The sequence below is a fragment of the Wickerhamiella sorbophila genome (genome assembly GCF_002251995.1).
Source record: "Wickerhamiella sorbophila strain DS02 chromosome Unknown contig3, whole genome shotgun sequence".
Classification (NCBI taxonomy): Eukaryota; Fungi; Ascomycota; class Dipodascomycetes; order Dipodascales; family Trichomonascaceae; genus Wickerhamiella; species Wickerhamiella sorbophila.
This window is the reverse complement of record NW_020194004.1, coordinates 801,110-821,130: the sequence shown is the minus strand read 5'-3', so window position 1 is coordinate 821,130 and position 20,021 is coordinate 801,110. Positions and strand designations below refer to the sequence as shown.

General features: G+C 45.8%; 13 protein-coding genes across 13 annotated transcripts; 6 read left to right on the top strand and 7 right to left on the bottom strand.

The window, feature by feature from the left end:
* Window positions 1-46: 46 nt before the first annotated feature.
* B9G98_02322 (37S ribosomal protein RSM18, mitochondrial) lies at window positions 47-559 on the bottom strand (the record flags this gene model as incomplete). Its single annotated transcript, XM_024808879.1, has 1 exon — window positions 47-559. The coding sequence occupies one exon, from the start codon at window positions 557-559 to the stop codon at window positions 47-49; it is 513 nt and encodes a 170-aa protein (XP_024664647.1).
* Window positions 560-686: 127 nt separating this feature from the next.
* B9G98_02321 (JmjC domain-containing histone demethylation protein 1) lies at window positions 687-1,988 on the top strand (the record flags this gene model as incomplete). Its single annotated transcript, XM_024808878.1, has 1 exon — window positions 687-1,988. One exon carries the CDS (start codon window positions 687-689, stop codon window positions 1,986-1,988), a length of 1,302 nt encoding a protein of 433 aa, XP_024664646.1.
* A 590-nt stretch (window positions 1,989-2,578) lies between these two features.
* On the top strand, window positions 2,579-4,405 carry B9G98_02320 (Serine/threonine-protein kinase YPK1; the record flags this gene model as incomplete). Its single annotated transcript, XM_024808877.1, has 1 exon — window positions 2,579-4,405. The coding sequence occupies one exon, from the start codon at window positions 2,579-2,581 to the stop codon at window positions 4,403-4,405; it is 1,827 nt and encodes a 608-aa protein (XP_024664645.1).
* Window positions 4,406-4,515: 110 nt separating this feature from the next.
* Window positions 4,516-6,162, bottom strand: B9G98_02319 (Protein SQS1; the record flags this gene model as incomplete). Its single annotated transcript, XM_024808876.1, has 1 exon — window positions 4,516-6,162. One exon carries the CDS (start codon window positions 6,160-6,162, stop codon window positions 4,516-4,518), a length of 1,647 nt encoding a protein of 548 aa, XP_024664644.1.
* A 190-nt stretch (window positions 6,163-6,352) lies between these two features.
* Window positions 6,353-7,519, top strand: B9G98_02318 (putative cysteine protease atg4; the record flags this gene model as incomplete). Its single annotated transcript, XM_024808875.1, has 1 exon — window positions 6,353-7,519. One exon carries the CDS (start codon window positions 6,353-6,355, stop codon window positions 7,517-7,519), a length of 1,167 nt encoding a protein of 388 aa, XP_024664643.1.
* Window positions 7,520-7,574: 55 nt separating this feature from the next.
* Window positions 7,575-9,003, top strand: B9G98_02316 (Dolichyl-diphosphooligosaccharide--protein glycosyltransferase subunit dad1). The gene is made up of 2 exons (XM_024808873.1): window positions 7,575-7,715; window positions 7,771-9,003. The coding sequence occupies exons 1-2, from the start codon at window positions 7,581-7,583 to the stop codon at window positions 7,957-7,959; spliced, it is 324 nt and encodes a 107-aa protein (XP_024664642.1). The 5' UTR covers window positions 7,575-7,580; the 3' UTR covers window positions 7,960-9,003.
* Window positions 8,264-8,932, bottom strand: B9G98_02317 (Ras-like protein; the record flags this gene model as incomplete). The annotated part of the gene is made up of 1 exon (XM_024808874.1): window positions 8,264-8,932. The coding sequence occupies one exon, from the start codon at window positions 8,930-8,932 to the stop codon at window positions 8,264-8,266; it is 669 nt and encodes a 222-aa protein (XP_024664641.1).
* Window positions 9,004-9,540: 537 nt separating the features above from the next.
* Window positions 9,541-10,536, bottom strand: B9G98_02315 (Transcriptional regulatory protein PHO23; the record flags this gene model as incomplete). The annotated part of the gene is made up of 1 exon (XM_024808872.1): window positions 9,541-10,536. The coding sequence occupies one exon, from the start codon at window positions 10,534-10,536 to the stop codon at window positions 9,541-9,543; it is 996 nt and encodes a 331-aa protein (XP_024664640.1).
* Window positions 10,537-10,748: 212 nt separating this feature from the next.
* Window positions 10,749-13,511, bottom strand: B9G98_02314 (Serine/threonine-protein kinase HSL1; the record flags this gene model as incomplete). The annotated part of the gene is made up of 1 exon (XM_024808871.1): window positions 10,749-13,511. One exon carries the CDS (start codon window positions 13,509-13,511, stop codon window positions 10,749-10,751), a length of 2,763 nt encoding a protein of 920 aa, XP_024664639.1.
* A 755-nt stretch (window positions 13,512-14,266) lies between these two features.
* On the bottom strand, window positions 14,267-15,559 carry B9G98_02313 (Uncharacterized protein PB7E8.02; the record flags this gene model as incomplete). Its single annotated transcript, XM_024808870.1, has 1 exon — window positions 14,267-15,559. One exon carries the CDS (start codon window positions 15,557-15,559, stop codon window positions 14,267-14,269), a length of 1,293 nt encoding a protein of 430 aa, XP_024664638.1.
* Window positions 15,560-16,804: 1,245 nt separating this feature from the next.
* On the top strand, window positions 16,805-17,137 carry B9G98_02312 (Ubiquitin-like protein SMT3; the record flags this gene model as incomplete). Its single annotated transcript, XM_024808869.1, has 1 exon — window positions 16,805-17,137. The coding sequence occupies one exon, from the start codon at window positions 16,805-16,807 to the stop codon at window positions 17,135-17,137; it is 333 nt and encodes a 110-aa protein (XP_024664637.1).
* A 265-nt stretch (window positions 17,138-17,402) lies between these two features.
* B9G98_02311 (U3 small nucleolar RNA-associated protein 6) lies at window positions 17,403-18,584 on the top strand (the record flags this gene model as incomplete). Its single annotated transcript, XM_024808868.1, has 1 exon — window positions 17,403-18,584. One exon carries the CDS (start codon window positions 17,403-17,405, stop codon window positions 18,582-18,584), a length of 1,182 nt encoding a protein of 393 aa, XP_024664636.1.
* A 60-nt stretch (window positions 18,585-18,644) lies between these two features.
* On the bottom strand, window positions 18,645-19,937 carry B9G98_02310 (Transcriptional adapter 2; the record flags this gene model as incomplete). Its single annotated transcript, XM_024808867.1, has 1 exon — window positions 18,645-19,937. One exon carries the CDS (start codon window positions 19,935-19,937, stop codon window positions 18,645-18,647), a length of 1,293 nt encoding a protein of 430 aa, XP_024664635.1.
* Window positions 19,938-20,021: the final 84 nt, after the last annotated feature.

Sequence of the window (20,021 nt, the reverse complement as noted above, 5' to 3'; positions counted from 1 at the left end):
CCTCTTCATATTTATATACATACAAGTTTCTACTTATTTAACTGAATCAACGATACTGGTTTTGGCTGAGTTGATCAACGCCGCGGTGAACATGGGACAGAAGACCAGCTGCTCTACAACGACGAATAGCTTTTGATAAGCGCTTTTGGTTCTTGCCTTTGGTGCCGTGCATATAGCCTGGGATGATTTTGCCATTTGTGGTGATGAACTGGCTGAGAGCTGAAGGATGTTTCCAGAGGGCCAGCGGGTTGATTCCAGTTACTTTGAACTTGTCGACTTTTGTCACAGCACGAGCGTTCTTGTGAGCTAGCCGTGTTGATGCTATACCAAGATCAAATGGGCGATAGGTACCAGAGTCAATGCGCGGTAAAAATTCTGACCCAACAGCACTGCGACTAGACGAGTCGGTAAGATCTACAACTCCTTTCAAAGTCTGCATAGGGTCACCCCCGAACTGCTTGGACCAGTCCTCACTGGCTCTTGCAACCTTTTTGTTGCTACTACCGCTAGAGTAAGTACGCAGTCCTAGTTTCGACGTTTGCCAAATTCGTTTGAACATTGGTGAAAATTACTAATAATCCAGGGTCTTGACTGATCACGCACCTCACTTCATTAACCAGGGCACAGTTGGCTATCAATAAAAGCAGCTAGTAGCCGAGTGCTCTGCCATTGTTGCTAATTGTGCAATGGGTATCAAAGATGAGGAGAATGACAAGAAGCGAGATGATGAGATCTCTAAGTCTGCCGAGTGTTGCATAGTTTGCGAAACGGCGGAACCTGATGAGTGGATACAGTGTGATGTTTGTGATAAATGGTCTCATATGGGATGTTTGAGTGTATCTAGATTGGAGTTGAGAGATTTCGTCGAGTTCTACTGTCAACAGTGCGAGCCCACCCACGGCCCCTCTGTTCGGCGCGATTCCAAAAGGCGTAACAAACTTCGTCTAAATTATGCAGCGTTAAACAACGGAATCGTACAAATTGAAAACACGCACAGTCATGTACAAGTATTCAAGTCGGGCATGTTTGAGGCTGCCCATTTCCCAGAGGTTTCAGAGCTGAGCGGGGTTTATGAGACGCCAGTCATTGCACGATCAGAAAACTCATCGAATTTGAATATGAAAATGCCTAGCGGCTTGACCCCGAGGAAAGTGGCACAAATCATCGGTGAAGATTATCCTGTACCCGTTATGGATGTTGTCACCCAGAACAATTTGCCAGGTTGGACAGCAGGAAAATGGGCTGATTATTTCGAGACTCCGGAAAAAAATCGTGATAGAGTGCTAAATGTAATCAGTCTGGAGTTCTCGGGAACAAAATTAGAAGGATTGGTCCAGCGCCCAGCGTATGTCGACAAGCTAGATCTTGTGGACAAAATCTGGCCGGTATCTGAGACCAAAAAGCGCCCTAAAGTCAAGTACTATTGTCTGATGGGAACCGCAGGGTGTTTTACTGATTTCCATGTCGACTTTGGTGGAACGTCGGTGTTTTACCATGTGGTTTCAGGCCAGAAGTCTTTCGCATTCATTGAGCCGACGAGTGATAACCTGTTGATTTACGAAAAATGGTGCAAAAGCGAAGCCCAGGCAACCACACTGCTTTCAGATCTAGTCGACAAATGCGTCGTGGTGAATCTATTCCCTGGCGATACAATGATTATACCTTCGGGCTGGATTCACGCTGTTTATACCCCCAAGGACGCGGTTATTCTAGGCGGGAATTTTCTAACACTGGAAAATTTGGCTTCCCAACTAAGAATTGAAGCTCTTGAGTATCGTACTAACGTTCCGCAGCGGTACACGTTCCCCAACTTCAGAAAAACAGTGTGGTATGCCGCGAAATACATTGCTCAGAACTCTGATATTTATCCGGGCCAGCCCACTATCGAATTGAGCAAGCTTTTGAAAGGTTATTTGTTTGAAAGAGAGGGCTGCTCCTTACCGAAAGATATCGATACTCAAGAAATTCTCAGTTTCCTTAAGGTTTGAGTCTGCATTGAGTTCATATTTATTACATACCCCATCCATATTCCCCCCAACTGTATGTGAACAATGGGCTTCATTATCGGATACCCAGGTTTTCGGAATTTTTGCGAGACCAAACCGGAGAAACCGGGGAAGTCTCGTCATAGCTTTACCCTAAATTTAGCACGCGTTGCGCATGAGCGGAGAAATATCTTTCAGTAGTGGTCCAATGGAAACCGTTCCTTTTTATTAGTGTGGCATTCTATCAAATACGGCAGCTCTCTTGCCGCTGGAATCACATTCAAGAGCTGTGGTTTTTTTGGTGCTTCGTGGAAGAGCTCAAATCAGGACCAGCCCTTGCCCAGGCGCGCGTTGACTTGCTGCCTAATCCCAACGAAGGTAGGGGAATAAGCAGGAACCTAAGATAGGGCAAATTGGGGCCGTGAAACTGGTTTCGCGTAAGCGGGAACCCGGCGTTGCGCACCTTCCCTCAACACACCTGGCTATCTTGAAGCCTGCCCCACTGAATTTAGCAAACCCCTCTTTTTTTTTTTATTTTCAATTGCAAACTGTCAGTTGTTTGTCCAACGACTCAGTTTTGATATATTTTCCTCATGGCATCCACTTGGAAACTGACGAAAAAGCTTAAAGAAACTCACATCTCCGCTGCTTTCCTTCGGGGTTCATCATCTCATAACCAAAGTCCGGGGAATTCCTCTCGGTCAAATACACTAGTTTCCGGTAAGGACGCGCGTGATGAATTGACTACCCCGCGTCCTTCGGTATCCAAGGCCCCTTCGTCGGATGGTAGTCGCACAGTTTCAAAAGAGTCGGCGAACTCCGCATCGGAGTCAACGATGGCCGCTGCAACAGCTACTTCCAAAAAGCCATCTTTGTTGAGGGTCAAAATATATGGAAGTACGGATTTGGTAGTCCCCGCAGAAGTTCGCGCGGCTTTGCCGGAGTGGGCATTCGATTCTAGTACGACTCGTCCTCCCCCCATTTATTTGGTCCTCGATTATGATAAAAACCAGATAGTGCTGGATGCAATTGGTGGAACTGCTGAAAGTCCTGTTTGGGACAAAACGACGGCGTTCGACGCAGCGTCTTCATCGCCGCCCCTAAAGGCGGAAATTTTTGCTCGCACAGTACAGCATATCCAAGAAGATGAACGGGATCCTAAACTTGCAAGCAACAGGAATTCGTCTTCAAGCCTCATGTCTGCATTTTCTACTAAATCAAATGCGAAAACCAACACAATGCCCCCTTCGTCTGGCACGACTTCTATCAAATCTATCCATCTCGGAAGCTTACTTCTTCCGACAGACAGCTCGTCCCCTAGCGAGCCTGTCCAACTAAAAACGCAACAGGGCCGAAATGCAGGCTCTCTGCTGATAAGGTTTGAAAAACAAGCTACCCGCAATCAGCCTTTGACAATCGACGATTTTACTTTACTTAAAGTTGTTGGTAAAGGCTCTTTTGGAAAAGTGATGCAGGTTCGCAAGAAGGATACTCAGCAGATTTACGCTCTCAAAACAATTCGTAAAGCTCACATCGTTTCGCGTTCGGAAGTTGGGCATACCCTTGCGGAGCGTATGGTTTTGGCTAAGATCAACAATCCCTTCATTGTTCCCCTCAAGTTCAGCTTCCAGAGCCCTGAGAAACTCTACCTCGTTCTAGCGTTCGTCAACGGAGGTGAACTTTTCCATCACCTTCAGCGCGAAGGTAGATTCGATCTTAACCGCGCACGATTCTATACTGCCGAGCTGCTGTGTGCGCTTGAATGTTTGCATGAATACAATGTTATTTATCGAGATTTGAAACCAGAGAACATTCTCATCGATTACTCTGGACATATTGCGTTGTGTGACTTTGGTCTTTGCAAACTGAACATGGGGAGCGAAGAGAAAACAAACACATTTTGTGGAACGCCAGAGTACCTTGCGCCAGAAGTGCTGATGGGTCAGGGATATACGAAGGTGGTTGACTGGTGGACACTGGGTGTTTTGTTCTATGAAATGCTAACAGGACTTCCTCCCTTCTACGACCAGAACACACCGAACATGTATCAGAAAATTCTTCATGACCAGCTAACTTTCCCTTCAAACATGGACAAAGACGCTCGATCACTACTCCAAGGGCTCCTGGATCGCAACCCGAAGACTCGACTGGGTGCCAATGGAGCTGTCGAGATTAGAGCGCATCCCTTTTTCAGGCAAATCGACTGGAAATGCCTCTTAAACAAAAAGTACGCTGCTCCTTTCCAACCTTCCGTTGTTTCTGCAACTGATACTTCCAACTTTGATCAAGAATTCACCAATGAGGTGCCAACTGATTCAGTGGTTGATGCTGCGTCTGTATTGACTGCCAGTGTACAGCAACAATTTGGAGGTTGGTCATATGCAAATGAGGGTCAACTCGCAGCCAGTGGAAAGTGGTAACGTTCCATTTCAATTCTTCATTGTCTATTCAATTTAAGATGAATTTCATCATTTTATTGTATAGTAAATTTTATTAAATAAAACCCAATTCGTAACACCTTTTGCAACACTCAAACTCCGCTAGACGCGGCTCTTTCCTGAGTAGCAACAATTCCAACTTTGCTCAGTTTAACTTTAGCGCTTATGGGTGCTGTAATACCAGCTTTATTCGTTCCAAGGCCGGTCCCTTCTTCCCAGCCCATCAACTTCATGAGCTTGTGACCAATACTACCGCTGGAGATAGACTCTGCTTGATGACCCACAATCTCACCATCTCTGACACGTGCACTTGGTCGTGCATCTTTTTTTCTTGAGCGATCTTTCCTAATATTTAGGTCAACCCTCGAAAATGACTGGCGACGCGATATCAACGAACGCAGGCGAGCAAAATCTCGAACAGGACCAGTGCGAGAAGTTCTAGCGGCAACAACACATTTCAAAGTGGCTCTTCCTTGCATGAAAGTTGCCAAGCCATGTAGCTTTGCAATTTCTTTCACATAATAGTTTGCATTGTGATCTAGCGGGGGGAACCGAATCTCCTGCGAATATTCCGAGAGTACAAAGTCGTTTATCTCTTGTAAAACGTCCTGAACGCTGATACTTTCAGGATACTTCTGCCAGAGTTCAGGATCTTTACCAAAATTGGTTAGTCTCTCTAGTTCACGGGCTTTCTTCCGTTCTTTTCTTTTCGAAGAAGTCTTCATACCTTTCCGCTTCGATGTGGTTGGAACTTCATACGAGCTGAAATCTGCCATACCCCCAATCAGTTGTTGTATGAGATCATCTGCTTCTTCGCTATCCATATCGTCGTAGTCGTCAAATATGTCGCTAGCATGGCCGTCGAAATCGCGCATTGCAAACCTTCGCAACAATTCTACATCTGCGTCCTCGAAATTGCCCACGTCACAATCTGAAGACTTATCCCCACTTCTACCGGAAGAATCCGTAAGCTCCATAAAATCAGCATCAGACATTTCCAGGTTAGCATCTTTTGTGTCGATATCACTGTAATCATTTTCGTCAATGTCGTTTACTTCTCCGTTGCTAGAGAGATCAGCTACACCATTCTGGTCGTCTTCAGTGTATTCTTCTGTTGTATCAGAGCCTAAGCTCATAGAATCTAAATGGATTTCATCCAATGAATTCTCAAAGTCCACCTGGGCTGCTTCGCTCAAATCCCACAGGTGATCCGTATCCTCACAACCAGAGGAATCAGGACTATAGCCTGTTTCAAGCTCTGATACAGCTGGTATTTCATGGGCTGAAAGAATGCCAGTGCTCTCTGTGTCCTCCATCTGCTGCATGCGCACCTCATTCTCCCGTTCGTCGTTCTCCAGCATGAGCACCTCAGGGTCAACCTCTCCTTCAACAGAATCATGCATCATTTTCTGTACCACAACAGAGGGGTCATAGGTTTCATCAGCAAGGACGAATTCCACAGGTTGGAATCGCAAGGCACTTCGTTCTTCCCGTAAAACACGCTTGCCCGACATGCGCTTTGGTTTTTCTTTTGAACGGCGGGATACACTTGAGCCTCCGCTTAAGAATTCTGACCTTAAAGGGATGAAATCTAAGTCAACCCAGTTTTTTCCACCACTGGCCTTGCGGTTGCTATCTCCGCCACGACGGCCACCCTTTTTCCCACCTTTTCGTCTAGTCTGGGGGTTATTTGGTGGCAGAGTTCCGCGCTTGCTCTGCTTTTTCCTTTTAGCAGCCATAAAATCTCTTTATCAAGTTAATGTTTTTATCACAACCGTGCGCCTGTTTGCTAAGGTATATGCAGATGTATTCGCCAGATCACGGTTGCCTATGATTTAAAATCTCCCACTGCATCATCCTCATTACTTCTGAGGTCGCTGACAGTTGGTTTGGTAATAGTGAGTTGTAGAAATCACAGGAGTTAAAGACATGGCCACATCTAGCTCGTCTTTGCAGCGTATTGTCCAGATGTTATGGACTAATGAGCCTACCCCCACAATTGGCTCAGTGGTCTGTTTGGGTACTAGTTATCCTTGTAATGGCGATGAATGGCCAGTTGACTTTATACACGATGTGGAATCACGGGTATGGTTAAGATATCGGAATGGCTTTGCGGTTATTCCAAAACACCCCGATGGGCCGTCACCGCTAAAGATAGGTGCTTTGTTAAGAGGCACTAGCATTGATCTCAATGGATTTGTTTCTGATATTGGATGGGGTTGTATGATAAGAACTGGACAGAGTTTGCTTGCCAATGCTTTAATGATCAGCCGTTTGAGCCGTGAGTGGCGCTATAATGGCTCTGTTGAAGCAATTGAGCAAGATGTTCTTGTTTTGTTTTACGACGAGAAGGACGCGCCACTCTCTATACATCGATTCGTTGAACATGGCTCAATTGCAGGTGGCAAGCTTCCAGGTGAATGGTTTGGACCCAGTACAGTCGCCACCTGCATCAAAGCACTCGTTAGTGAGTCTGGGCTAGACTTGGCTGTATATATTAGTGACGGGATGAACGTGTACGAGAAGGCACTACTAAAGGTTGCTACAGGATCTTCAGATGAAACTGATGAATGGCAGTCGGTTTTGGTTTTGTGTGGGTTGAGACTAGGTATTGATACAGTGAATCCAGTTTATTTTGACGGTCTTCGTTCACTTTTGGATTCACCACAGACGGTGGGTATAGCCGGAGGACGCACAGCAACATCACATTACTTTTATGGATATCAAAATGATCGGCTATTCTTCCATGATCCTCACGATCCTAGTCCTGCTTTGAAGTATGGGGTCGACAGAAGTTTACTGGAGTCTGTGCACTCTCGCCGATTGCGAGAGCTCCCATTCACTGAGACTGACCCTTCTATGCTTGCGGGTTTTATCTTAAAATCTAGAGAAGATTTTGAATCATGGAAAACTCAAATGATGTCGCTACCCGCTAGTAATCGAGCTATCAATATAACCGACGAACCCGCTCCAGTTGTCTCTTGCGAAATTGAAGAAGACTTCGTTCTATGCCACATACATCCAGCAAGTGATACCAGTCTCAGCGAATCCAATGCTGATGCTCTTTGTTCAATAGACGATGGATCAACTAGCTAAGTATTTTCTAATTTTGGATTTCTGCATCTACATCTCTCGTAGTGGGAACTGTCGTTGACTAATGGACGTCTTCACCAGCCTGGTCAATGCGCATAAGAATGCCCCGCCCCGTATGAAGTTGATTGACATCTTCATGGTATTTCTGGTGCTCTCGGGTGTGGTACAGTTTATTTTTTGTCTATTAGTTGGCAATTTCGTAAGTAGCCCATTCGGGCAAAGACCGTACCTTCAACAAACGGTAACTAACATAGCCTTTTAACGCATTCTTGGGTGGATTCAGCGCAACAGTTGGCCAGTTTGTTTTGCTTGCCGCGCTCAGAACTCAAGTGAACCCAGAAAATAAAGAGGAGTTCCGAAAAGTATCCCCTGAGCGCGCATTTTGTGATTTTGTCTTTGGATCGCTCGTTCTTCACTTTATTGTATACCACTTTATTAATTAGTTTCAAGCCGTCTAAACTATGTTCCAATAGTTTTCGCGGGTATAGTCTGCAGTTTGAGTGCGAAATGCTCAAGGCTGAACCAATCTCCGCCATAAAGTGATATCAAAGACCTTGAGCCATGTAGACCCAATTATGTTTTAACAGGTATTTGACACTCAGCGACATGTGGTCTTAGCGTGTCCCATCATTCGAGCGGTTAAGGTAAACTGAATGAGGGCCCTGACAAGCCTAATTCAACTATCGGCCAAGGAAGCTCCTCCGACCTAAAAAGACCTTATCCCTGAAATACATATTATTTTAGAAATCAGCATACAATACAGCACCCGTTCCGCTTCTCCTCTTTCTTAACTGGCCTAGGGACGGGATTACCTCGAGGAGCAGGAGCAGTAGCAGCCGAGACAGGACGTGCTTGCGACTGTGCTCTTTGGAACTTAAGTGTTTGCTTCGTAAGTGTTAAGAACGCCTCCTCAACGTTGACTCGGTTTTTGGCTGATGTTTCGAAGAAAGAAATCCCAATGAGGTTGGCCGCGCGCTGACCCTCTTCGAATGTCACCTCACGCTCGCTTTCGAGATCGCTTTTATTTCCCACAAGTACAACAGGGAACTTCTCGGTATCTTTGATGCGGAGAATTTGTTTGTGGAAGGCTTGGGTTTCCTCGAAAGAAGAACGCGATGTCACAGAATAGACAAGAAGAAAAGCCATGCCAGTTCGCATATACTGTTCCCTCATAGCAGAATACTCTTCCTGTCCAGCTGTGTCAAGAATGTCTAGTGAAACCGGCTCGCTGTCAACAATGCACTCCTTCCTATACGAGTCTTCAATAGTGGGGTCGTATTCATCGATGAAGTGGCCCTGAATGAACTGCACAGTTAAAGCACTCTTTCCTACTCCTCCTCCGCCAATAACGACTACTTGTATCTCCTTCTGCGGAGTTGAAGTCTGCACAACACTGCTTTTTCTAGCTGTTGACATGATTTCAAGAGCTGGCGATGTGTGCGGCTGACAAAGCTAATGGGAATATCACCTCCTCTCAGGGCGCAGCCACAATCTCAACTCCGCAGCGAGCATGTGAGTATAACTGCGGAGGAGACGCGATTCCCATGAAGACCAGTGTGGGAAGACTTGAGCCATGCTTAATTGTCCGATCGGCGCAGATAGGTCTCAAATAAACATTATGTCCTACTTTCTCAATTTGCTAACTACTGCAGAACTTACCTGATGTGCTGTGTGCATTGCAGTAAACCCTTGCCTTGCTGTAATCTCGTTTAGCCTTAGTTAGATGCTGTTGAGATGGGAGTGCCCCAAGATGATGATAAACACCTGAAGTGTGCATGAAATATATATGTCTGTTTCCCTCTGTTTGAGGCACTCTTTGTTGCGTGAAGTTAGACCTCAGTTTGTTTCACCGGGTCTGCATCGTGCATTCTTTTGAGAATCTACGGAGGTGATGAAGATCGAGTGATTCAGTACCCTTTGCTTTCGTTTATTGTCTGTGGATGTGTAGATGGGCTTCTTCGGTAAAAATCTGGGATTATAGCGCTATAAATTAGATAGAAGAAGTTTTTCTGCTTCCTCTGGGTTTAGCGAGCTCTCCGAGAGACTGTTGCAACGGTGCCAAGTTGCGCCTGTTGGCGACGACAGTCATTACAAAACCACTGACCACGAGGTGGCGAAGAAAGTCCGATACATCCCAAATGAAACCACTCTCTTTTGCAATCTGGTCCGTCACAACCAACCATATCCCCATAGGAGCCTTGCTCGCAGTAACAGTACACAGGCTCATCTTTCTCTTGCAGAGCTCTACGGCGGCGACTGGGCACAGGACCTGATCCGGCAACAATATGGTTTGGCGGGAGGAATTCTGTTTCCGATTCATCCTCTTGTCTTCGTTGCCGCTTGGTTGACCTGTCATAGCTGCGGTCTCCACCTGGAGGGTTGACGTTATTTGAAACATTGTTGACGGTAGGTGCACCGTTATTGCTCACGTTACCATATGGCTGAGGAGTTGATGTACGGGCACGATTTCTTACTCCGCCTGATCTTGAAGCCGAATTGTTGGCGCCAGAAGCCACTGTTTTGGCGTCGGCAAAAGTAGCAGCAGCTGCCGCTGCTCGACGGGCTGCGACAGCTTCTCGTCGAGCCTCAGATCTCGTTGATCCCTGCTTGTCTACCACTTTGATTTCTGTGAGCGCTGGGTCATCATAGTCAACTTGGATATGTTCAGGGATCTCATTTTCAACTATCAATGCGTAGTCCGCGTTGATGCGCTCTATATGCTTCGTCATTGTTTCGGCTGCCATACTTGCGACGTGCATCTTCTCTTCTAAACTTGGCATAAATTCGCGGAGTGTTTGGCGCAGTCTTTCAGCTTTGTCCTCACGTTCGGGGGCATCAAGAGGGGTTTTCATAAACACATCAATCAAAGAGCTGATCTGGGGGCCTGTATCAGCGCACTTAGCATCAATTTCTTTGAGCAAAGTAAAATGCCTTACCATTTCAAGCGGTATTGCTTCTAGCGCATCACCAAAGTCGTTCAAACCTGGGTAAACCCGTAAAAAGTCCTTCTGGCGAGACATTATGTGTCAGGGTTGGATTAAGATGAGCTAATACGCCCTTAATGAAACCCCCGCGGGTTTGCCGAAATAAGGGAATTATTCGCTATATATATATATATATTAATTACAGCAAGAAAAACTATTGTACAGTCACGATACATCATTGACAGAAAAAAGCAAAGCTATCGCGGCATGGCGTCGGAAAGAAGGCAAGCAGTCTCAGCATTGCAGAGCTAATGAACTCGCCCTTCGATTACACCCATATCTTGTAGGACACGGTCTAACTCCGAAAGGAACCTAAGGAAAGACCTGCGTGAGCCTCTCTCGCGGGCGATCTCTGCTATTGAACGACCGTGAGGTGCTTCTTTCATCTGAATCGTGAATCTTACTTGTCGAATACGCAATACATTGCGCCTGGTGATGGCTGCGGAAATCATGTGCTTTTGAGCATCGACATGTTGAATCCTGAGACCAAATTTGCGCCATTCTTCCATAACCTCCAATATAACTGACTGAAACTCAGTCAGTTCTAAAGTGGACATTAATACCCTACCTGGTGGTGCCGGTTCCGAGGAACTAAGGTTGAGCATCTTCAGGAGCCAGTTTTGGCTCGGCTCCTCACGCTTTTTTTCGCTGGAATCAGCTGGCTGAGTCCGAAGCCTTCTTGGTGTTATACGACGAAGAAAAGACTCTTTGGGTTTACTGGCGTCATTCATCTGATTCGATCTATCCGCAAGAGCGGGCCTTGGTGAGAATGAGCCACCTCCGACCTTTGGACTGGTTGTGGTGCCTGCTGGGTTAATTGGCGGACTTGGTGTGTTCAAGCTTACAACAGATTTGAGGGATGAAATTTCCAATGCGCTTGGTACCGGTTTACGGTTCACAATGTCACTATGGGTTGCTTCCTTCACAGCAGGGAGTGCATGCAGGTCAGACCGCTTCGGAGGTTGAGGAGCCTGACGAACAGGGGGTGGCACTGAGGCTGCTGCCGCACTTGGCTGATAGCTGCAGAAACTCTCTCCTGATATAAGGTTCGAGATTTGAAGTCGAGAGTTGTCGTCGTTGAACGATATAGGTTTGGGACGCCGCCTCTTATGAACCTTGAGCTCAACCTCTTCCTCTATGGCGTCGGCGAAACGATCTTCTTCAAAAATCATTGGTAATAAATACTGGTGCGGAAGCGTTTCCATTGTAGCTGGCTGTGTAGAGTGATCCTCAAAATCAAAGGCAAGGCTTTGTCTGGGGTCTAGAGTATGCGGTGACGTCGCTGTGGTCGGCTCCGACGCAGTTCTCCTCTCCGGTATTTCGTTAGTAGACACCACCGGATCCAAAGTGGCTGATACAGCCCGTGGCTCGTCGAAATTAAAAGCCTGGTCAAGCATATCTGCAAAATGAGACGATGTGCGAGATGTACGTTCTGTGGCTCTAGCAGAAGATTCTGGTGGAGCCACAAAGCCTGAATCGACATCATCCAGATTTTTCTGATCTATGAATGGCTCGTCAAGTTTGTAGTAGGCTTGGGTGGGCCTTTCAAAATGTGTTGCGTCCGTGTTTCGAGTTGTGGGCACCGCTGCCATCCTTGTGCTGAATTGTGCTCTACGACTCGCCATACTCGAAATGGAGTATTTCGAACCAGTACGGGAGTGGCTCAAAGCCGCATTGGCCCTTCCACGAGTTACACCATTGCTCCTAATGGAGCGGGTCGACCTCAAAGATCTGGATGATAATGCCGAGCGATGTGATGCAGTCGAGGTCGTGCGACGGTGTCGCACTTTTTTGTGAGGTGTGGACACTCCTGAGGCCTCAACACTCTTGGGAGGTGTCTTTGTGCGAGCGGATAATTTTGAATGGTTCTGACGATATTTCAAAAGTAAACAGTAGAATGTCTTTTCAGGATTTGGATCTGGCGACATGAGTCTTTCAATAATCTTCTGCGAGTCATCACGATGCCATAAAGTCTGTAAGTTGCGGAGAATCTCACGATCAATTTCAGTCACAGAGCTGACAGGGTGATGGGCATCAAAAAGGCCACGAATCTCTTTGTTTTCTGTTGGGACCCGACGGTATGGGTATTTAGCCAAAAGAGGGTGTGCCAATATCTCCCTCATAGTTATACGCCTATTAGGATCAACCAACAGCATACGTGAGATCAAATCTTTTGCCTCAGTAGACAGGTTTCGCGGCATTGAGTAAACACCACTCTGGACTTTCAGAAGAAGTTTGCGGATCGAGTCATCATCAAACGGCAAATGACCTGTAAGTAGTGCAAAAAGGATGATGCCACAAGACCAGATATCTGAAGGGGCACCATGATAATTTTTGCCTGCGACAATTTCTGGTGAAGCATAATGAGGAGATCCGCAGCTTGTTTCCAGCATTCGGCCCTGGGTTTCAAGAGCTGCCATGCCAAAATCTGCAATCTTTATGTTGCGATGTTTGTCAAGGAGTAAGTTTTCAGGTTTGAGATCGCGGTGACAGATATTAAACTGATGACAGTAGTCAACCCCGTAGCATATTTGGCGGAAATAGTGTACCGCCTCACGTTCAGGCAGTCTTCCGCGGGAAATAAGATAGTCAAAGAGCTCTCCTCCTTCGATATACTCCAAAATAAGGTAAAGCTCACCTTTGTTCTCCCAAACATCGTAAAGGCCCATTATATTAGGATGCTCGATTAGCTTCATTATAATTACCTCTCTCTCGATACCGTACGGAACACTGCTGCTTTGTGTCAATGAACCAACTGCTGATTTGGGGACAATTTTGACCGCAGCCAGTTGACCAGTCTCACCATGCTTGGCTAATCGTACTCGACCAGAGGAGCCGCGCCCTAGAGTTCTACCCAGCTGCCAGGGGCCTATGTGCTGCCTTGAACGCTTCGACGCGTTAGAAGACGTGGTTGAAACTTGGGACAGCCTGTTTTTGTGCGTCCCTTGTCGTGTCTGTTGTTCACGAACCCATCCAGCTGTAGCGGCTTGGGCGGCCGCGATAGCATCCATAATCAATTAATTGTTCCTAGATTTTTCTTTCTCGATCTGCTGAGAATCAGAATGTTAGAGTCTCGAAATGTGCGAGGGTCCAAGATGTTATTACAACGTACGGATATAAATTCAAACGGTCGTCACGAAAGCCTTGCGGAGAAGAATAAAAAAAATTATCTCCTCTAACGATTGAATTTTAACACTCAACGCGGTTATTGTAGCTCGTTGTACGAAAATTGAAAGAATCCAAACTTCTGGGTGTGGGAAGGAGGGAATGCTACGCTAGTTTACGAGACTCGATTGACATAGCCTACTCCCAAAAATGAAGGAATGCTGACACATTTAGAATCCAAGGAGCTTCGCGGCGACTCTTCGACGCGTCTTACCAAGCACCTTAGATGCAGACACCGTTTCGGTATTATTCAAGCAAATATCAACTTAAGTAGTGTCAGATTTTCAAATGGAAGCTAGTACGTAACTCTCAAAGTTAGATTGGTGTTTATTAATTGTTTGCAACCGTTTACCTCGCCACTTAGTAGACTAATCCGTGGACCCTCGAAATCAGATCTCCATTGATTTGCGCACGAATCTCTCAAGACCCAGTCGACCAGGCAACGTTTCGATATTTTGTTTAGGGGTGTTACAGATATTTTTTGTTGTGAACGATTTTGTTTACTAGGTCTATTTTCTACGCACAATTAAATAAAGAGAAGTCTAAAGTGCCTCCGTTTGAGAAGCGAAAAACATCCAAACAAGAGTCTATTCATGAAAGGCTAATTCGTGTGGACAGCACACATCCAGATCCGTGTCTTGTACATACGAAATAATTCTCTCACGAGATCACGAAAATCCACTCGCTTGTGAGCTTTATAAAAAAAGGTGAGTTTTCGATGATCCCACTGGTACTCTGCATCAACAATAACCATATCCAGCTCTCTATCACGAACCTTTTGGTTGCACTGGCGAACGGCCCTCTGTTCTTCGGCACGTTTTGCAGAGAGCTGCCGTGCCTCATTAGGCTGAGCAGCACGTAAAATTTGCTTCGGGCTACACGCTGAAAGCGCAGCACCAGCATCCTTCGTAGCACACTGTGATAAAACCTGTTGCCGTTCGTAGAATTGCTTCCATTTGATATAGGCGGCTTGTTCTATTGGGATATTTGCAGCAAAAACCTTGCCTATATCCCTGCCACGGTCAGCGTCAACCAAAACGAGGCTACCGACAGTTATGGGAAACACTGTTTTTTCCGAAACTGTGTAAACATCTGTGCGGCCATTCTTGAACTTCACAAGGTACAATGCAGTGGATATTGGCGCAATCACACCTTCGAGATCATGTATAGCTGGGACTGGATCGTACAGGGATCCATGTTGATCGGGATCGTCAAGATAGCCTTCAAGACCCGGCTCTTTGAGAGCTTCATGTGCATTGGCAGTTTGGACTTGATTTATCGATGTTGGACCATTGGGACTCAACGATTCGCCTTGATCCCAGCTTGTTTGTGGAGACAGTGGGGGAGAGACCATCACAGGGCGGGGATCGCTTGCGGTCACGGTACCAGATTGAGCAGACGAACCTCCCAAGTGAGCAACTTTGCAATTACCTGACTCAAACCAAAAACAAGAAGGCGATAACAGAGAAGAGCTCGGTGTGCTTAAGGCAGCTGCATGTATAGATGCGTTCAAAGGTGGCGAGGGAGCTCTAGCATCCCTGCGGTTGGTCGACATTTCAACAGATGCGGGGCTAAGGGAGGCCACGTGACTGCTCGCTTTAGAAGTGGTGGGGTCTGGCAGTCGTGGGGGAGATCCCCATATATTCCAGCAAGGCTGAAGGTCGCCAACTTCGCTACCCCAAGCAGCCCGCTTTTTAAGTGGGCTCTGTGGAGTGTTATTTGAAGGCTGCGTGTGCCCAGCAGCATACAACGCATTTGAATGCTGACCAGAAGGGTTGGCGTACTCTTGTTCAGTCACCTCATTAGATGGAGATTGAGCACATCCATTAAATCTGTAGTTCCAGTCAAATGGTGCGATTTCTTGTTGTACAAATGCACTCCCGCGGTAAGCCATTTTAACCAGTTTAGCTTGGAAAAGTTGTTGGTCTAGCTCGTCGGTTACAGCAATCAACGATGTAAAGCCAATTTAAGTAGATCTGAGGCTCAATATATTACCTGGATGAGCTAGAGAAAAAAAAAATTTCACTGTCAGTTGAAAGATGTTTTAGCTGTCGACTGGCCTAACGAGGCATTTGAACAGAAAGCAGAGTTGATATATACTCACGTCATGTATGCATGCACCCCACATGATAATTTAAATTTAGGGTTGGAACAAAGCAAAGTGCCGCAATACCCCTCTCCACAAATTCTTGTATTGAGAACTGATCCCCTTCCAGGCACTCTTCAGGGTACAATTGCGAGATTTTTAAGTACTGAAGATAGTTACAGTTTAATTACTCATTTTACTCTTGTTTATAATGACTGAAGAGGTTTCAGTTAGCTTCTATTCGGGGTGTTAACTCACGCAAGATTTCTGCCTGCTGGTGGTAAGGGTGCGGAAAAGCCCAAAGGCAGACGAAACCTACGGGTTGCTCAAGCGGTATCGAATATCCCTCGAGCCAAACAACTATTGACGGAGTTGTGGATTGGTTCATCAATAAGTTCTTAGTTTCTTACTTTTTCCTTTTTTCCGGGCGCTACTCACAACAGAATGACAATTTAGCCTGCACGTGCAAGACTCTCTTCCACTACGAGACTGTCACCTGACGCGCTCACCTGACAGTCAGGATGGTCCCATGATGTGACGATGATGTTGTGTAATCTGGTGCTTTCACGCAGCCCGCACAGGTAGAATGTTTCCCACCGTTTAAAAAGCGGGTGTTGCTTTCGGACATGTTGTTGACTGTAGGAAACGTAGACGGGAAAGGCTATTCTAGACCTACCACCGCATGTATTAGCAAATATTATTACAGTGTGCCAATTCAGTTATGATACGTGCAGATTCTTTTATAAACATGCCGTTGAATACTGGAAGTCCAGTTGAAAGCCATCTTGTGATCAAAAGTTGTCGAGTGTGGTTTTTCAAAAATCTTCTTCGTAACTATCCTGTGCAACTAACCTGATTGAATTTTGTTGTTTTTCTTGCCTCCAGTGCGTCATACATAGGTGTCTAAAAATTTATGTTAAGCGATTAAGAACTACTTGTTCTTATTGAAGTAGTGACTAGACCCTTAGCATAGAACTCTGGAGACTTGGATGCTTGATTAGCTAACGTAACCAACGACAGAAACCAACGTAACATCAACCTTTACTTGCCACCATGTCCGAGGATCAGAAGGTGCCTGTTGATGAAATGAACGCACAAACTGTCGGTAACTCTACACCAGAGACTGCTAACAAAGACCTTCTACAAGTGCGCGTTAGTGATAGCAACACCGAAGTTTACTTCCGTGTAAAACGAGACACACCGTTACGCAGAGTTTTTGAGGGTTTCTGTAAGAGAACCGGCAAAGACATGAAATCTCTACGTTTCCTTTATGAAGGAGAACGCATCAACGAAGATGATACACCGCAGTCTTTGGATATGGAAAACGAGGATCTTATCGAAGCACTTAACCAGCAAGTAGGAGGCTTATTTTACAGACAGGGGTGAATAGCTAGTTACAAAAGATCGCAGAACGAGTTTTGTGACTTCTAGAATCAGGACTCTGCCGGAAGCACAGGTTTTGGAGTAGAACGAGACTTCAGAAAAAACTGACAGTAGTTGCCATTTATTACACCGATTGTTATATTCAATATAAGTAGTATGACGGATCACGCTGGAACTAGGCTGTTAAATTTATACGTTCAGTATTGCGAAAGATATCGTACTATGGGAGGAAAGCCCTGCAGTTACATAATTTTTTTTTTCTTGATCCATGAGTGAAAAGGTTAGATACTACCTGGAGCAGTCCGTGGCAGAGCTCCAGGATCTTAAAAAGAGGGGTATATTCGAAGAAAATGAGCTTAAAATTATAATGAGGAGGCGTACTGATTATGAACACCGCATAACGTCTAGGACAGCCAAATCTACAGACTTCCTGTCCTATGCCAACCACGAAATCAATGTCGAAAAATTAAGAGCACTCAGATTGAAAAGATTGAGGAAAGGGGGCTCAATCACTGGGTCTGGTGTTTCGGACTGGGCTGGTTCTCGGCGAATTAGTTTCATTCTTGATAGAGCCACCAAGAAATTTCCTCGTAACTTGAGTCTGTGGATTCGTCTCATTGAATATGCCAAAGAGCAAAATTCCCCTAACGTTGTCAACAAATCGATGTCATCTATGCTCAAGTTTCACCCCACAAACCCTGAAGTTTGGGTTTTTGTTGCTAAGTATCAAGCTGAGAACAATGCGTCGATTCAGGAGGCTCGCGCGGTTTTACAACGCGGCCTAAGATTCAATGCAGATAGCTCTTATCTTTGGCTAGAATACATGCGACTAGAGCTGATATACGCTGCAAAAATCTTGGCTCGGCGGAAACTCTTAGGGATCAAAAGCGCTCACAGTATTGAAAACGGCGAACTGAAGAAACCGTCACAGCTCGACTTTTCGGCTTTTGATGTCGCTGCAGCGGAAAAAGAGCTCAATAATTTACCTGACATTAACATTGACATCTTGGGCGACATGAGTTCAAATCCTGTTCTACGTGGAGAGGTCGCGCTAGCAGTGTTCGATGCTGCAATAAATCAAGTTGAAGCCGATGATCAGATCGAGTTCTGCAAGCAGTCTTTAGAAATCCTCGAAAATTTTACAGTTTTCGACCGAATTCATTTGAGCAATCATATTATCCAATGGGCCGAGGCCAATCGACCTGGGGATAGTCGGGTCCATCTCTGGAGGCTGTCTTTACCGGTCCGGTACTGCAGCAATGTCTCTGTGGAGCTACCACAACAGCTGAGATTGCTTTTTAATCTGTATTCGAAGATGTCGAGTCACCCACGCGAAGTAAAGGAACTGTTGCGCGAGTATCTAACTGATCGTTTCTTGCTAGGCTCTGCATCTGCTGAATTGGACCAAAGTCTCAAGCAAGCAGTCGAGCTTTTTATACGTCAAATGTGAAATTTTCGTAGAGTTCTTTTTAAATAAACTTAATATATCATAACTAGCTACTCAAGGTGGCTAAGCAATCCAATTTTGCGACTGGAAATAATCAAAAATTCGGTTAACTTTGTTATCATCCACATTTTGAAGTACCTCCTTCAATGTTTTCTTCTTCATGACTCCCGCAGATTTGACGAGCTCTTGAAAAATCACCTCTTTAATTGCAAGGAACGACCTTGGCAAAATACGTAGTTGAGCACAAAGACCCTTTTCCTGTGGCGTTAACAACTCGATTTCAGGAGCATTTGATACGTCTAGCGGGTTGCTTCCACTCTTTCGGATCTTGATTGTTGGAGGGATTTCATCGGATGTGTTCCGGGAAGGAGGGTTCAGAGATTGGCGGTTTAATATTTGTAGTCGGTGCACCTTATCTCGTTCGTATTTTGCGGCCACAGTTAAACTTTTTATTCCATTTTGCCGATACTCCTGCAACTCAGCAATCCGCCGGCGGTATTGCTGCTCAGCAAGAAGACTTTCGGTGAATTCCTCGAACTCTTTTGGTGGCAAAAGACGCACAAAGGCCCTGAGTCTCATCATCAGATCGCGGTCTTCTTTCGATCTTTTCTTATCTAGATTCGTCAGTCGTTTGTATTCCATCAAGGCATGGGCCAGCATAATTCGTTTGCGTTCCGCACGCCGCGTCAACCTGGTATTATATATCTCCAGAACGGCTAATTTCAACTCGACATCCAAATCGGTGTCTTCAGGGTCGAACACCATATCTTTGACGCTCATTTCAGCCTCATTTTCCGTCTCTACATCAAACTCAAGACGTCCGGGCATGTATCCTTGAACTTCATGACAAGTAGGGACGGATGCGAGCGCCTTTGGTTTGATGGGTGACATCAACGATTGCTGTTGGCGGTACTTCTCTATCCTTGTTTTCCTGGCTTCGATGAATTCTTCAGGAGGTATATTGAATTTCTTGGTGAGATCCGGAATCGGATACGATGCTGAATTCAAAAAGACACGCTGGTAGTGCGCAGCTGTTTCCTCTGGTGTCCGGCTACCAATGTGCTCAGCAATATCCTGCCAGGCACCAATACCATATTGCTCCAACCCTTCGATAAGCATAGTCTCTTCGTCCGCACCCCAATCCTGCTCGAATATGGGATAGGCGTTTTGCTCTATGACATAGTAGTCATGCCAAGGTTTATGAGCCCCAGAGCAAGTCCCCTTCGAAAAGCATGGTACGCAGAGCTCATATTCGTTACACTCCGCACATCTTATCTGCACTAGGTTCGAGATATCGGAGCCACAGCCGTCACAGGTGACCTGCATTCCGTCCTTACGGCCTGCGGTCGTCGACATGACAAATCAGCGCGCCAAATTCCTAAGGTATAACGGTAGCGTATGCAAATAAATTCGATATTGTTCTGTTTGGGGGGACGAGTA